The sequence below is a fragment of the Corvus cornix genome, chromosome 6 (assembly GCF_000738735.6).
Source record: "Corvus cornix cornix isolate S_Up_H32 chromosome 6, ASM73873v5, whole genome shotgun sequence".
NCBI classification, from domain to species: Eukaryota; Metazoa; Chordata; class Aves; order Passeriformes; family Corvidae; genus Corvus; species Corvus cornix.
Window position 1 is genome coordinate 16,101,911 of NC_046336.1, and position 16,304 is coordinate 16,118,214.

The 16,304-nt window shown below is 40.6% G+C and overlaps 2 protein-coding genes across 4 annotated transcripts; one reads left to right on the top strand and one right to left on the bottom strand.

The window, feature by feature from the left end:
* The first annotated feature begins 572 nt into the window (after positions 1-572).
* Positions 573-7,181, top strand: FFAR4 (free fatty acid receptor 4). Of its 2 annotated transcripts, none has more exons than XM_039553523.1 (3): positions 573-1,602; positions 2,397-2,525; positions 3,994-4,863. In XM_039553523.1, the coding sequence occupies exons 1-3, from the start codon at positions 1,069-1,071 to the stop codon at positions 4,201-4,203; spliced, it is 873 nt and encodes a 290-aa protein (XP_039409457.1). In that variant the 5' UTR covers positions 573-1,068; the 3' UTR covers positions 4,204-4,863. The 2 variants fall into 2 exon arrangements, with proteins under 2 accessions (XP_039409457.1, XP_039409458.1); XM_039553524.1 differs by lacking the exon at positions 3,994-4,863 and adding an exon at positions 6,219-7,181 and having other exon boundaries at positions 839-1,602.
* A 295-nt stretch (positions 7,182-7,476) lies between these two features.
* On the bottom strand, positions 7,477-13,918 carry RBP4 (retinol binding protein 4). 2 transcript variants are annotated; one of them, XM_039553525.1, is made up of 6 exons: positions 13,821-13,918; positions 13,562-13,697; positions 12,803-12,939; positions 12,552-12,658; positions 10,993-11,205; positions 7,477-7,702 (listed from the first exon to the last, which is right to left on the bottom strand). In XM_039553525.1, exons 2-6 carry the CDS (start codon positions 13,688-13,690, stop codon positions 7,689-7,691), a joined length of 600 nt encoding a protein of 199 aa, XP_039409459.1. In that variant the 5' UTR covers positions 13,691-13,697; positions 13,821-13,918; the 3' UTR covers positions 7,477-7,688. The 2 variants fall into 2 exon arrangements, with proteins under 2 accessions (XP_039409459.1, XP_019146913.1); XM_019291368.2 differs by having other exon boundaries at positions 13,857-13,902.
* Positions 13,919-16,304: the final 2,386 nt, after the last annotated feature.

Below are 16,304 nucleotides of genomic sequence, written 5' to 3' on the forward strand. Positions count from 1 at the left end.
TCACCTAATCAAAAGGTGTAGGTCCACACGTCAAGCCTGTAAGTGCTCCCTTAAGCACCTACACTGGCACTCAGCCAAATGAATTCACCCAGAGCTGTCTAGAGTTATAAAACTGTTTACATACTTTATGAAAACATTTTATCTTGTTTTATGAGACATCATCTGCCTGTCTGTGACAATATACGTGCTTCACTCCCAGCCCATTTCTAAGTCATCTGGAGTGAAGACCCTAAGTGGAAAGCCTACTTTCGTTTACAATCTGAGCAACTGCTTCTAGGAATTGAAGTTCAGAGAAAATAAGGTATTTTCTACATTGTCTTACTTTAACAGGCTTCTCCAGCAAGAACTCATAACACAGGGGAGTGAGATTCTAGATCAGTTTTGTTAACAGATCCCCAAAATCATGTCAGTGACCCTTCTCCACAGTTAGGACAAGCAATTCACAGGTCTACTGTTTCCAAATGCCATTGTCAATACAGGTGGCGATGGGTAAATTCCTCTTTTTTTCACCCTAGATTAGTCTAGTCATCCCAGGCTCCTGAGCAGAGCTCTCGGGGTGGTGTGGCAGCTATCCATGTTTTTAAGCCATGCACACCCCCACTGGACGGGAACGGACTGAGTGTCCCCCCCGGGTCACTGGCACCCCAAGGGCCTGCCTGGAGAGCCGAGCAGACCAGAGCCAGGCCAGCCCTTGAGGAGCTGACTGGGCCTGGGCTCCCGGGCATAGAGGTGCCAGCGTGCTGACCCACACCCTGCCCAGGGAGGTGTCGGGCAGCCCCTCACTGCCGCCCCACGCACCGTGGCCTCGCCTTTGTGTGAGCTCCACCGTGTTTACTCTCCCACTTCCTTGTTCCACTCCAGTGCGAGGGCCATAAACCGCCCGGCTGGCACGGCCGAGCCCTTGGTGGCAGGGGCAGGAGGAAGAGGAGGGAGGGGGATGGCGGTCATCTCCTGGCTCTGTGCTGGGAGGGCACCCCAGGTGCCGCCGTGGTGGTTGGGAGCGCAGCCTTTCCTCTAGGGCTGGTGCCACCGTCCACGGGGGGTCTCTCACGCCCGCTGGCCACCCTCATGCCGTGGTCCAGGGGCAAACCAGGAGGGAACAGGACCTATTTCCCCTTCTTCTCAGACTTCAAGGGCCACAATGTGACGGCCCTGCGCATCGGCGAGTCATCTGCCCTGGCGTCCATCTTCTTGCTGTCCTTGGCGGGAAACATCTGGGGCATCTGCCTGCTGGTGAGGCGGCACCGCCGGCTCTGCGCCGCCAACTGCCTCGTCCTCAACCTCTTCTGCGCCGACCTGCTCTTCATCACCGCCATGCCCTTCATCGCCGTCGTGCGCTGGACCGAGTCCTGGGTGCTGGGCGACGTCGTCTGCCACCTCCTCTTCTATGTGGTGAGCCTAAGCGGCACCGTCGTCGTCCTCTCCCTGTCGGCCGTCAGCCTGGAGCGCTTCGTCAGCATCGCCCGGCTGCGGCACGCCGCCTTCCGCCGCCGCAAGGCGCTGGCCGCCGCCCTGCTCCTCATCTGGGGCTTCGCCGCCCTCGCCACCCTCCCGCTCTGCTGCTTCTTCACCGTGGTGCAGCTGCCCGCCGCCGGCGGCCAGGTGAGGGCGAGCGCCGGGCGCGCCGCGGCAGCCGGGCCGGGGCGGGCCGGGGGGCGTCGGGACCGACGGCGGTGGAGGCTCGTCCGCCTCTGCCACGGCGGGAGAGCGGTCAGCGAGGAGATGGCTACCCGGGCGGGCCGCTCTCTGCATGCCGGGCCGCTCTCTGCGTGCCGGGCCGCTCTCTGCGTGCCGGGCCGCTCTCTGCATGCCGGGCCGGTGCGCGGCTGTGCCCGGAGGAGCGGCCGGAGCTCCCCCCGGCGGCCCCCGACCCGCTCTCCCGGCGGACCGTCCCATTCGCTGGGAAACGCGCATCGGCTGGGATTCTCTTTGCGTTCCTCAGTGCGGCTCAGAGATCCCCTTTTCAGCTCACTTCCCCTTACCGAGGGATCAGCATTCTGGGGGGAATTGCCCTGCACCCGCAGCCCCCTCTGTACAAAATGGCCATGCATAGATTTTTCTGCCTAATATTTTGAGATGCATACAAAAGTGCACCCAACGTGACACTTGAATAAATTATTAAGTTTAGGGTCTGTAAGTTTCCATTTTGCCATTAGCATTTGATATGAAATTAATGGGAGTATTCCAGTTGTGGACACATCTATTTGTAATTGTATGGAGTCTTAAAACCATCAAGTAATATACTACTTGAGTGCTTTGTCTAAGTAGAAAGTTTTCAGGGTCTTGATTTAGTCTTGGTTTAGCCATTTTTTTCCATAAGCGTAGAGGGAGATAAGGATAATGCTACTGAAAATAATGGTACAACATTACTTTTCTTCTTCATTTTTTGTAAATAGGACATTCAAATTTGCACCCTGGATTGGCCCAGCACTGCAGGAGAAATAGTCTGGGATACGACCTTTGCCACTGTTTTCTTTCTAATACCAGGATTAGTCATTGTCATCAGTTACTCCAAAATCTTACAGGTATGTTTTTCCTTTAAATTTTGTTGTAAAACAAAGGGAAGTAAACAGTAACTCACTGGGCATCAGCATATTGTCACTGAATACAAATACACGTAAAGGGAACAAGCATCATTTGCTCAGTAAATGATAAATATGTGATATAAAATGAAGCATTTCAACCTGCACATAACGGCCTATACATTTCAATTAAGAACCTGCTTCAACTGCACATTGCCAGAGGCCAAACACATTGTCTTCCTATATATAGTATTAAATACACTTCTCCATTTATGTGCTGTTCATATTTAAAGACTGTCAATCTCCTAAATGCTGAAAGAGTCTAGCATTTGAAATAACTAAAAACTAGATTTTGCTTTCCTTGAGCCTAAACTCCAGTCATAAGGGATTTGTAAAAAAGCAGAGAAAGGCAGGACTAGAAAAAACCCATCCATTTTTTGATCTATGGGCTTTCTGCATGTGTCTTTAGTACACAGATCTCATTAGATTATACTTAATTCTCCACAATTTCAAATGTTGCAAACAAAACCTGTAAATTAAACTCTCTGCTTCCGCTTTCTTTTTAAGTGGATGTTGTTTAACATATATGCTGAAGCCAAGACACCCAGCACCACAGAGTTTTAATCTATATTCTAGCAAGCATCATATTAGCATCTAAATTCCTTTTAAACTATCTAAAAGCAGAGTGAGAAAGATCTAAAAATCTTCAAACCAAGCACTCCAAACTAGGCACTGCAATGCCTGGTTTTTAGGAACTGCCCAGAAGATCCTTGATTCCTTTATTGGGCAATTAAACTTCTTATAATATGTGTAAGAAAATGACAGGTTTTGGAAAGGAAAGTCAAAACACATGGATTATTGAGCAAGGATGAAATGCTGAGCACCAAGGGGCTGTGGATGCAGACACCAGAGCTGCTTGTAGGTGTTTCAGTGAACCTAGGACCTAGAATCTGGTCTCTACACATCCTTGCCTATTGATCAAGCCTAAACTTGTAGTAAAAGTCATCAGCCTGCAGTTCCTGTACTGTCATTGAGCTCACTATAATCTTGATGTAAATGCATGAGGTGAACCTCTTCTAGTGAAGTAAAGGACCTGCAACCTCATATTGCTGTAGGCAAAGAGCATAGAGTAACGCAATGGAGAATGTGAGCCCTTTGAAAGAACTGCAAATACTGCAGGCCAGGGAATGCCACAGTTCTTGGTCAGAGGCCAGGACAGGAATGGTGTTTGTTGTGTCCTTGCAGACTCCAGATTACTGGTAAATTCAGAAAACAAAATGGCACATAGGGAGCTAGAAACCAAAAGCAGTGTTTGGAATACTGGATTGATTACAAGACAGCCCCATGCTGCCCTGCTCCTGTTTCTTTTCTAACTTGCTAACAGAGATGCTAAAATACATTACCATTTCCCCTGAAACAAAGAAGTCTTGAGGCCCACAGAAGGACATAATTGAATCTTCTCTCTCTCCAGGAAGCAACCAGAACTGAGCTGGAGAATGTCTCAATCCCTGAGCCATTTCCAAGAGAAAACTCACTCTCACTGGGTGAGAATGCTCTGTTATGCCAGTGCACACATAGCAAGATTCTCAGTATTGCTGGAAGCAGTGCCAAGCATTCATGTATTCACGTTACAACATTGATGATGATGATGATGAAGACTGACTACAGATATAAGACCTGAAATTTTTTAACAAATATACTACTACTACAAATGTGTACTTCACAATTTACTCTGAAACTGAGTATTATTTATACATAACACTTCCCAGAATCCTGGCAAAAATGATAGATTAGAAGCCATGATTTGTAATTTATTTGGTTTTGCATTGTTCTGCCTCTCAGGCAAGACTTTGTCAGAGGCTAGAACTAGTGAAGATTTATGTGTTCTCGAAGTTACGTGCTTATATATACCTGATTTCTAAGTTCCTGTTTGTCTAAGTGTGGTCCAGATGCCCAGGATAGGTATCTATACTGGCAGACCAAAAAGGGATCCACAACATACCACTGCCACCCCATTTCTCTTGAATACTTTTTTAAGATGAAGTTGCATCTTATTTACCACAGTCTTGGTGATTCTTGCATTTTTAGTCCTAGGCTGTGCAGCTCCTGCAGGAAAGACAGAAGGTATTTATATGGGACAGATAAAAATGTATCTGATGAAGGCATTCTGTAGCAGTTTTGAACACTGGAGACTGAGAAGTGTACACAACCCAGTTTTCCTACTTTTATATTAGAAGAGGATATTAGTCCTTTGCATTTTGTGAAATCTTCATTCTTACTAAGGTTAGATGCTCACTGAGAACAACTCTCAGTTCGGGCTGTTTGGAGGAGTCAGCCTAGTTTCTGGATTCCAGATGGGTACAGCAGGAGATCATCAAGCTGGAATAGTTTTACATGCTCAGGACATCAGAATTCTCTGCTCTTTTAAAATCAGGGAAGTAGCAAGTGATACTGTCTCCTTCTCAGCCTCAGCAGCTGCTAAGAAACCCATTTTTGGTTCACAGGTTTTGATTTATACAACTACATTCTATTGAAATATTTAGAAGATGTCTAGATTCTTGATGAGTATTTATGTCTGTGACAAATTCAGAAAACTGCAAACAGAATGACAAATTTCTTTCTCTCTCAACACTTTCATCCTTGCATGTACCAGGAAGTTACGAAGTGTTGCTAGTATTAGTGTTACTCTTCGTGTAGTTTCTGCTCAAGGGAAAAGTGGCAGGAAGAGTCTTACACCTTTTTACTTTCCTACATAGACAGCTAATTGATCAAGGCTTTTGAAAGCACTCCCTTCTTTATGCATGCAGGGGATAAAGTAGTATCTCAGTTATTTAGCATAAATCTTTGTTTGCTAGATATTTCAGGGTTGTTTTATTTACATTAGATGTATGAATGTAACGAACTTGATTGTGCTATGCCATCTTCAGTGAAGACAGGGATGTAGAACAGGGGATTTAGAGTTTTTTGCAAGTCACTGGGTTTAATATTTTACCTAATGACAGATGATGCACACCCATTAATACTAGGTTCCCAAGCTACCCATACTCTGTTTTTTTACATCAGAGAGTACTTTTACAAGGCACAGATTTTTATAGTGACAAAAGGATCTGTAAGATTTCATGTTAGTTCATAGAAAGCAATTGTGATTACTGACTGAAAAGCTAAAAGTGACACAAAACAATGCACAATCTCATTCACATTTAAAATGATTTAGTCACTGTAAGAAATTAATGCTGCTTCTAATACCTACATTATGATATTAGCATGGCCATGAGAGAATTGGGTCACATTCCTTCTTGAGCATCAACAGGATTGTTAACTATGTTCCAGTTTGCATTTGTGAAAAAAATCAATGGGTTTTTTTAGATAGAACAAATGAGGTCATAATTTGAATTTAATGGGATTTCATGAGTAATTAAGACTGTTTTATGCTGAAAAGTACTTATGACTGGTAGAGAGCCATGAAAAGAACAACCATTTTGCCTAATATTGAGATGAGTTCACAGATGAGAGAAAAAAGAATTGCTAGTGAAGTGAGAATATTTGAAATGGAAACATTGACAAAAAGTACAAATGGAATTCTGCAATGCCTTTTTTGTAGTCACTTTGCAAAAGAAAACATCATGTGCCAAGATTTACTTTTTCACTTGTAAAAATGTGTTTCAGTGAAAGTTGCTTTTTTCTCTTTTACTGCAGATTACAAAAGCATCAAGAAGAAGTTTAAATGCTGGTTTAGCCTACTCAGAACATCATCAGATTCGTGTTTCCCAGCAAGACTACAAACTATTCCGAGCCCTCTTTCTGTTGATGATCTCTTTCTTCATTATGTGGAGCCCAATAATAGTAATTATTTTTTTAATTTTAGTTCAGAACTACAAAAAGGATTTAAATATTTTGCCATCAGTTTTCTTCTGGATAACCTTATTCACTTTTGCCAACTCTGCAGTCAATCCAATTCTGTATAATGTTGCCCATTTCAGACGTAAATGTCAGGAAATTCTTCTCTGTTGCACAGGGAACCCTGAAAGGCATGGAGCAGGTACAGAAACCACTGCAAGAAGAAGTAACCGTGAACAGCCACGTTTGTCTTTCATCACCAGATAATTATTTAAAGTCTGAGCTGTGCCACACTTCGGATTTTGTCTACACTATCCCAGGTCACATAGGTCATTATGTTATAGTATTATGTGCCAGAGGACTAGGAAAAAAAGCTAAATATGTGTTTTTAATTCCTGCAGGTAAAATTCTCTTGACTTCATTGCTTTGCCTCAGTAAGATTTGGACAATTTAATCCAATGGATTGAATTCTCCTCTTACGCTGAAATAAATAGAAATATGGCAGTGAACTTGGTAAATGTAAAATAGTTGAATTAAATACTTTAAACTTTCTAGCAAAAATGTTCATCCTCAGAAAGTATCTGCTTTTTTTGAATCAAATTTTTAAAGGGAACTTGATTAAACACTTCAGTAACTGACTGCCTGAACATAGGTTTGAGCAGACTAACTGAAACAAGGTGATGAACATGTGTTATCATCAAGTAAATGACCAGTTTGGCTCCATCTCAAATTAAAAACATGGACTTAATGCATGTGAATTTACAATTAAAGAATAAATAAATAAATGGGTAATTGTCATGTGTAAAATAGTTCTTTTAAAAAGATGCATATTTTTTATATCTTCACTAGTCATATAATAAAGTTAATTAGTGATATATAGGATCACTGAAATTCCTTTCTCTTTTTAAAATGATTTCCAGTATTTTCTAGAGAAAATAAAATGTTCTATTTGAAAAGAAAATACATATATTTTGGAGTTAATGATAAATACTCTTTTAGTCAGAAATTGAAACCACTAAAAAAAGCAAGATTAAATTCTTAATTATCACCGTGTGTCACCAGTTCAAAACAGTGCACTAAGATAACAGGCTACTAATGAAGGCAGTGTCTACGTATGTACAGATTTGCATACAATTTTCTTCCCCTGTAGTCCAAGTTTATTAAAATGTTTCATTGGTTTATTGACAAGGTGAGCTACACGGCTCAGATAAATATACTGAAAATCTAAATGAAGCCATTTAAAGCATTTTCCAGAGAACACATGATCAGTGTGTTAACTTTACATCTGTGGTGCTGTCACATGGTTTCTTTCCATAGGGTTGGATCTCCTTAAGAGCAAAATCCTGAAACACACAAAAACCACAGTTGTGTTTGTCAAACACTCCAGACAAAATTTAAATACGTGAACTTACACCAAATTTAAAACGCATATATATCTCATTTCTTTAAAATGCTCTTGAGTCCAGCAGACTGTTACTTGTGAGAGTAATGTCATTACCTTCCTCTGCAGTTTATAATTTCAAGGAATTTTCAACTCTGAACAAAACAGGAATTCACCTAATCTGTTACACCTCTCCTGAGCGTTTTAATACTTTTGCAAACAAGATACTGGGCAGATCAGTGATAAAAGAGTATCTCTCAGTGATAAAAGAGTGTATACTTTAACAAGCTTCCAGTTATTTGCCTAGAAATAATTAATTTAAGAATTTCTTTCAACAAAGTAAGAATCTCCTGACCCCCAAAACTCCTAATGGCAATAGTAAATTAGCAGAGGGAATATACCACTGTTTATTTCACAATTTTTCCTTCTAGCAAATGCTAAAAGCAGATGCAGCTTTCAACTCTACTGACATGATGCTGTATTGTATTTACAAGTACTGTCACTTAATATTGACACTGACATTACACAACTTAAAGTTACTTGAGCTATTACTCTGGGAGACTAACTGTATCTTAGCTTGAGCTGTATTTGAGAAGGAACTACCGTCAGAAATTCAGTGTAAGTTAGACAAAAACTTTCATTTCCTAGGCTTCTCTTTTGCCTTGAACAGCCAGTACTTTTTAAATCAAGGTAAGTTTTGTACATCTATTAGTTGAAGGGACACACAGACACACAGACACACACACATGCACACACTCTCTCTCCGTTAATTAGCTTCAAGACATAGGCACAGTATGCACAATTATCAACAGATAGCAGCCTATTCTTGCAGCATTTACTAACATTAGTCAGAATTTTACCACAGTAACAATGGGATGCAGATCAGTGCAGACAATTGAAGTTGGTTTGTTTTGGTAGTAACTCTGTAGCTCTTAATAGCAGAGTTAAAACTAAAGTAGTAAGGTTTCCAATCCACATATAAGGAATTAAGCAAATTTTGTAAGAGTTTCTGTTATGAAGCTTCCAAGAATTTTTTTTTTTTTTTTTCAGTTTAGCTCACAATCATTCCCTCATTCTGAAATGTTCTTGCTTTGCAGGAACTTTGGCTTAATGGTACTGGAGAATTCAGAATCAACTAATAATTGGGTCCTGATCACACAAAGGGGAAAACACAAATTGCTAGTTTTAAGTTAAATTTATAAGTTGGTGCTGGGTTCCTAAACTCTGAAATAATCCTTAATAAAAAGGTACCCAGGCTCCTATTTTTCATTTGCAAACTCACACAGTCTTATCAGCCACTGCATTCAACACCTAACATCTGAGTCTAAATTAGGATAGCAAAGAACAGTGGAACTTGGTAGATTAGATATTCAATATCTATGACAAACTAGAGGCAGCATGATCAACTTTTAAATTACCTTAGATTTAGTAAAATATCCCTAAACATCTCATTATTTGGCTTTCTCATTTTCAGAAATTTTTATTATTGCTGGACTTCACTTGAAAAGCAGTGAGTGCAGGATTCAAAACAGAAAAGTATCATCAATTTATATAATGAAATTGTTTCTTTTCTATCCTACCATTTATGCAATCATACAAATCATTCACAGAAGTCACTTCCATTTGCATTTATGGTGTCTCTTATTCTTGTCTGTTGTAAATCTCAACTGATTTACGTGGTCTCCAAATTCTCATTCAAGACAAATTTTTTTTTAAGTTGTTGTCAGGCCCATTTTCCAGGTTACTGATCAGCAACTGTAAACACCACCTACTTTAGCAGATCTTCAAGGCACCCTGTTATCAGCATACTACTTTACAACATGGCTATATATTAGTCTCTGTTTATGGATCAGATGAACAGATAATAGAGCCACAACAGCTGACTTTGCTCATCTGTTCTGACTTTCTTTGTAAGACACAAAAGTTCCTTCAGTCAATCCCAGTTTGTTCCAGCATGTCACTGAGAAAAGCCTTTAATCTTGATTTACAGATTTCAGTGATGAAGAACATACAACAGCTCTTGGTAAACTGTTCCAAAGGTTAATGACCTTTGGAGTTAAACAAATGGCTGTTTATTTCTGCTCTGAATGTGTCCAGTTTAAAGTTCCATCCATTTAAATTCATTATTTCTGTGTTTGCAAGTCCTTTTCTATCCAATTCCTGTTGCTTGGTGTGGACAAGCACAGACTTTGCTCAGGTCAGCCTTTAACCTCTTTCTAATGAGAAAAGATCAAGATCTTTGAAGCACTCATTAGAAGATACGTTTTACAAACTTTCAGTCATTTTCTCTGCTCTTCTTTGAAACTTCTAATTCATCCTCAGTACTTTTTCCATTTATGGTGGACACCATAGCAATTAGACCCATGCCAAGCACAACAATCTCATGTGAGTCTTGCTTTTTGCATCCAACAGTCGTATTAACTTTTTTGCCCACATTGCTACATTGGGAGTTCCCATTCAGCTGATTGACCAGTCAAGTCTTTCATAGATAGCGTGTCTTCCAGGATGTGAGGGGTGGGGAGGGAGTAGGGACAGGTACTACTATTTTATTTGTTCTAAATATTCTGATTTTTCTCTTTTGCTCTTTACTATTCCCCATTCTGGGTGTTATTTTTATCAGTAAGCATATAAGTATGTTTTCTTCTAGATTATTACCATTTGGCCTTTTGTAATATACTTGAGCATAAGTGAGCTAATCTGTGTCCTTCCCTGTGTTGTAAGCTCAGCCTGACTCAAGATAGGGTCATGCTTCCAGTATGAGGGCTATGTCCCTCTTCCACAGCCCTTTGTGAAATGGTTGGCATGAGGACTTTTGAGAAAAGGTCTTCTATAAGGTATCCTTTCCAAGACTTCTATTTTCCTTAAAAGCCTTTTTGAAGCATTTCTCAAATAAGTTTTTGAACAAAGGCAAAGAGATCCGATTACAGCTGCCTAATTACTTTTTACTGTAACTATGAAGTGCATCCTTACCACGTTTACTCACGCTACATTGATTTAATTGTTTTACAACTTCCTCTAGTTACTGTTCCAGCTGATCTGATATGCTGCATGGAAAGCTATGCGCCTCAGCTCTGCTTCAAATAAGGGAAGTAAAAGTTGGAAATAACTTACTACAAGCTCCGGTTTTCAAAAGACAATGTAACAGCCACTAAGTAAAAGACTTTATGCATTTGATATTTAATGAGCAAGAGAATCCTAGTGCTTTAGTCATTAAACCCTGAAATAAAATTCTTCAGAAAAAAAAGTTCTCACCATTATGAGTGATAACTCTGTATTTTCTGTCCAAACAGAGGTCTATCTGCCTTTGTCTGACGATTTTCTGTGCACCTGGAGGTAATCCCTTCGGGTCCCGGGAGAATAAAATGGAATAGCTATCAGCACAAGTGCCATCTGCATTTAGTTGGCGGCAGGAGTAATGAAGAGCATATGTATCATAGTCTGTGTCCACTACCCAGTGATCATCATCTGGAAGAAACCATGGCAAAGAAGGAAAAGTGTTAGAGACACAAGTGAAATCTAGTAAATCAGAAAGGATTGCTGCCATAACTGTGGAGAATATACTAAGATGAAGATTGTTACAAATTATAACAGATGGGCTTTTCATTTATTCCTGTGTCCAGTATTTAATTCCATGTTTATTTTCAAAAAGAAAATAAAGAAGAACATGCTAGGCCTGCTCCAGATGACTCAAACCCGTAAATGTTCTCCTACCAGGGATGTTACTTAGACTGCATTTTTAAGGAAAAAGATTATCATGCAGTTTGCATGTGTGTTAGAAGTGTATTTGCTACAAGTTCTGCCATAAACCCTCTTCTTAAAACACAGTTACAACTTCAGAGAATTCTTAACTATTTAGCTATGTAACCTGATAAAAACCTGGTCACACAAACACCCTGTTCTATAAGAAGTGGGTCCGTTTCAGTGTTTGCAGTAAAACCTGACATATCTGCACCTTCCTCTCCTGGAGCAAAAGATTCTCCCTTGCAGTACGTCTGCACTGCTGAAGGTAACTCTGTTGTCTTCCCCTTCTCTCCTGTGGGGGGACACCAGACTTTTTCGAAGGGTACAGCTTGGGGTCAGCCCGCAATCTGAAGTACACATGACTCAGCAACATGTTGTGAGGAGACCTGGCAACTTTTTAAGACAAATTGGCATCCAAAACATGCTTTGTAACTTTGTCTTTAAACAGAATGGAACTCCTGTCAGTTCTAAATTCTACCTGCTTCTCTTGGAAACAATCTAAGGAAATGTATTGAGCTACAAAGCATCTGAATTTCTACTTGGCTTAAGGAATTAATTTTGCATAGGGTGTGGCAGATGACATAAAAATAAGAATATATGTATATATACATATGAACATATTTGTCTCTTAAAACAGATATATCTCCACATTTGCAGACACAAGACCAAACAAAATAATATTCTTCCCTGCTTGGCCAGCTCTGACATCCGGATTCAGAGAGAACAGAAGCATCTGGTAACTGAGTTCTGAACTAAAACAAGTCTTAAAATATTTCATCTGCCTTTCATTTCTTTCCAAACAGTGGCCTTCAATTATATTGTTGGGTAACAAACAAAATAAATACAAAGATATACAAAGGCCAGGTCTCCACTTGTTTAAAGAAAGCCAACCAGCTGTCCCATATAAAAGTAGTGATTACCTCGTTCACATTAAGGCTTGCAGTATGATAGCTATCATGTCTTTTAAGAGTGTTTAAGAAATTCAACAGTACTTTTTCCTTCCCCAGCACGGACATACAACATAACTAGTCTTCTAAGTAGTTTTGCATCTTCTATAGTTAAGTACTCACTTCCTTTCTGCAGAAAAGAGGCGACACCCCAGTACTTCATCTTGAACTTGGCAGGATCCTCTGTGTCAGTGAAAGAGCCAATCATGTCAGCACAGACATCCCAGTTACTGTAGCCAGAGACAAAGAAAATATCACTTTCCAATCTAACAACACAGGTTCAGTGTGACTGTGTGACTAGCACAGGGATAGCAGGTAGGATTGGAGCAGTAGCTTAGCAAAATGGAACAAGAGGAGACCGGCAAACAGCTTACTTGAAGAGTCTGACTCTGCCCTTTGCGGTGGCAGTCATTTTTCCATTCTCATCTATGGTGAACTGTGCTACCACATTGTCCTGCAGAAATAGCCCCTCAGGATCTTTTTTTGCCATGGCATACCAGGTGCCACTGTACTGCAAGGAAATAAAAAAAGCTGCAGTTAGATCTAGAACAATGGAAATATTATAATCAGACAGTGCAGAACAGGGGGAAGAGCATGCAGATCTTTGACACCATGCTTCAAAGGTGTACCTAAGAAACAAATCTAGCTGTTTCAAGAGAATAAAGCCACCAATACATCCTAGTGCAGTCATAATTTGTGGAAATACTGACTTTTTTTTTTTTTTTTTGTAATCTTATCTGTATCTGCAGCTGTCCAGTATAAGGAATACAAAATTTAGTGGGAAAAGGATAACAACTGGCAGATCTTGACAAAATTATGTATATTGTTTTCTTTGCAATGGTGTCTGAAAACATCAGAGTATTAATTTTTCATGGAAACAACCAAGTCCTTTTGCTTATACCCTGCAGTTTGAGACCAGTCTGCTAAAACTCAGTTTCTGCAGTATTCCTTTATCAGATGCATCAGGATTCAGCATCTGCGGAGGTGTGGACATCACACACTTCTGCTATTTCTCAGTATTACAGTCTGTGACTTTGAAATGTGAACACACTGGTGCTACTGAATGCCAAATTTTGTAGCCTGGAAAGAGGAGTTATGCAAGGCATCACAGATCCAGGAGGGAAAAGATTTACCCTGGTCTTGTTGAAGTTCTCCTTGACTTTGAAGTTGCTTACTCGGCAGTCACGCTCCGCAGTGCTGCTGCCCAGCAAGGCCAGTGACAGCAGCAGCAGCCAGGGCAGAGCTCTCTCCATGTGGGCCATCCTGTCCCTGCAGCAAACAGATAACATCATCAGAAACAGCCTCTGTCAAACAAGTGAGGGGAGGAAGGCTGCCCTGACAGGTTGCCAGGGCGTCATGCAGCTTTCCCTGATGCGTGTGCAGGCAAGGCACCTGGTTGTCCCCAGCCCACAACAGCAGGGTCCTTACAGACAGTACTGATCCCTGGAGCCTCTTGAGACCTCAAGTGCTGATGGTGGTGGCAGTGCCCAGACAGGGAATGCTTTATGTAGTCCTGGGGCTTTCGCAACCTGCTGAGCCACAGAGCCAGCATTGGAGAGGGGAGCAGGGAGGTGGGTTGATGCATGCTGCAGGCTGTGGCCCCTTCGTAACAGCCTCTTGCATAACACCCATGAGCTCAGGTGGTCTTTGACCCTGATCTGCCGCCAAGCAGGCACTAGAAACAAATGCCTCTCTTTGCTTTTCGTAACCCAAAAGCAGAGCTCACACCTGGGGGGTGTGCACATGTGTGGGGAGAACAAATGGAATGAGAGGCATCGCACCTCTGCAGGGGGAGAGTGAACTGCTTCCACCTCCTCTGTGATTTTACACACTGCAGTCCAAAATCCATCTTACCCAACATGCTTGACCCAGTTACAAGGAGCAGGCTTGTTTCCTCCACCTCCTCCCCAAAGTCCTCTCCTCTTTTACCCTGATAAACTGTGGCAAACATAATACTTGCAAGTTTCTGCTCATGTTTCTGAAAGCCTGGTCATTCCAGAACCTCTTCAGGTCCTCATGACTGGTTCCCTCTTGCTTCCAAAAGGCTCTCTTGGGTGCTAAATCATTTCCTGAGCAGCTCCCAGCAATAGGAACTGGGGCCCTGCACATCCTCAGGATGGTGAAAGAACCCTTTTATGTGGTAGCAGGACTTAAGTGTGGCCTGCAAATACCCAAATGCATGTACACACCACATCTGGCCATTTTGACATTAATTTTAAATCAGATATTCCATAATTTCTATTCTGTTTTTGGCAAACGGTTTTCAGTTGTATAAACCATTATTTTCTCCTGTCCAGGCAAGTTTTGCTGCCTCTCAGTCAATATTTGTTCTCTAGTTTCAACATCTTTAGGAAGCATTAGAGAAAATCTGTTAATTATTTTCTAGGCATGTAACCAGAGCAGGATAGGAATGATTGTTACCAAGAGAACTAATTCACCTACTTTTTTCACCTCCCAGTTTTTTTAAAGAATAAAGGCAGAAACCTGTTATTTGAAAGGCCTGTGTTCATTACTTTAAAAATCAAGTAAAAATATAATTTAAATATGAAGATACCAATGCAGTATAAAAAAAATACGTCAACAGTAGCCAATGTACAGCTTTAACCAATTTATTTAGCATGGCCTTTCCCAGAAGTTTACTTATCATTCCATTCATACATTCATAAAAATATTAGACTTTTTACTATTGCTGTCCTTTACTATCTCTTCTCATATATAATGCAAACAGTCTGATTGATTTATCTTCCTTTTCTGCTTTATGTTGGGGGCTTTTTGCACAGAGTATGTTTTGTTCACTTTCTCAAACATCTATTGCTCAGGGCTGTTCCATGTCTGCCTTTGATTTCCTGGATAACATCAGACACAAAAAATTCCACTATGTTTAATATTAAGCTTCTGTTTGAAGTAAAGAACATATTTAACACAGGGAACCAGAAGGGTATATGCATATTAATAGTCCTGAAACTTTCAGTGGTAGCTTTCCAATTAGTCAAGATTTCCATTTTTAAGCTGAGGTTTTCAAATTTGCTAATTTCTACAGAGACTGAAGAGAAAAAGTAACCTATAGTCTTCTGGTGACTTAGAATCTTGCTTCAGTCTGTGGCAATGGTGATACCAGTGATACATATACATTTTTATAAAACCTTTACAAAACACTCACTGGTCTTAATATATGAATTCATCGTACGAACAAAATCAAAATCAACATGGATTTTCTTTGTTCAGTGTCTCACATGACTGATAGCAATAAGATGGATTATAGCTTAATTAATAAGCTTTGAATCTATTACTTTATTTAATACCAAGGAAAATTATTTCTTTATTCTCTGTCAATTTGTGAACTATTAGCATTTCTACTAAGTTTGTCCTGTTCAAGAATCTGTATACTGCTTTATATCACCAGAGAGGTTCTTGCAGGATCAAATCTATTCCTATAAAGTTTTGTCAATAGCATAATTATCTATGACCTTTTCAAAGCAGTCTACAGTCACTCATGCAGATAAGTCAAAACCTGCTGAGATTTGACCACCTCTGAAAATCTAGATCAGTGTCCCTGTTATACATACTGCTGTTGTCAGAAGATTTACAGACAGGAAATGAAACCAGGTGTCAATGAAACAAAAATTTACTTCTGTTAATAAGTTGTAATAAGATCAGTTCTAAATGTGTGCAAGAGATATTACTGTCTCTTAAATTAATCTGATGTTATCAACAAATTAAATCAGAAACATGTAATTTTGTATAAGCTGTGGCACAGCATTTCTTTAATTGTGTACCTCCACTGATCTCTGCAATATTTGGCAACTCATATCTGGTGGAGGTGCCTGACAGACTTAGTAATTATAACTTTCAACTCATTCAGGTCCTCAAGTCTGG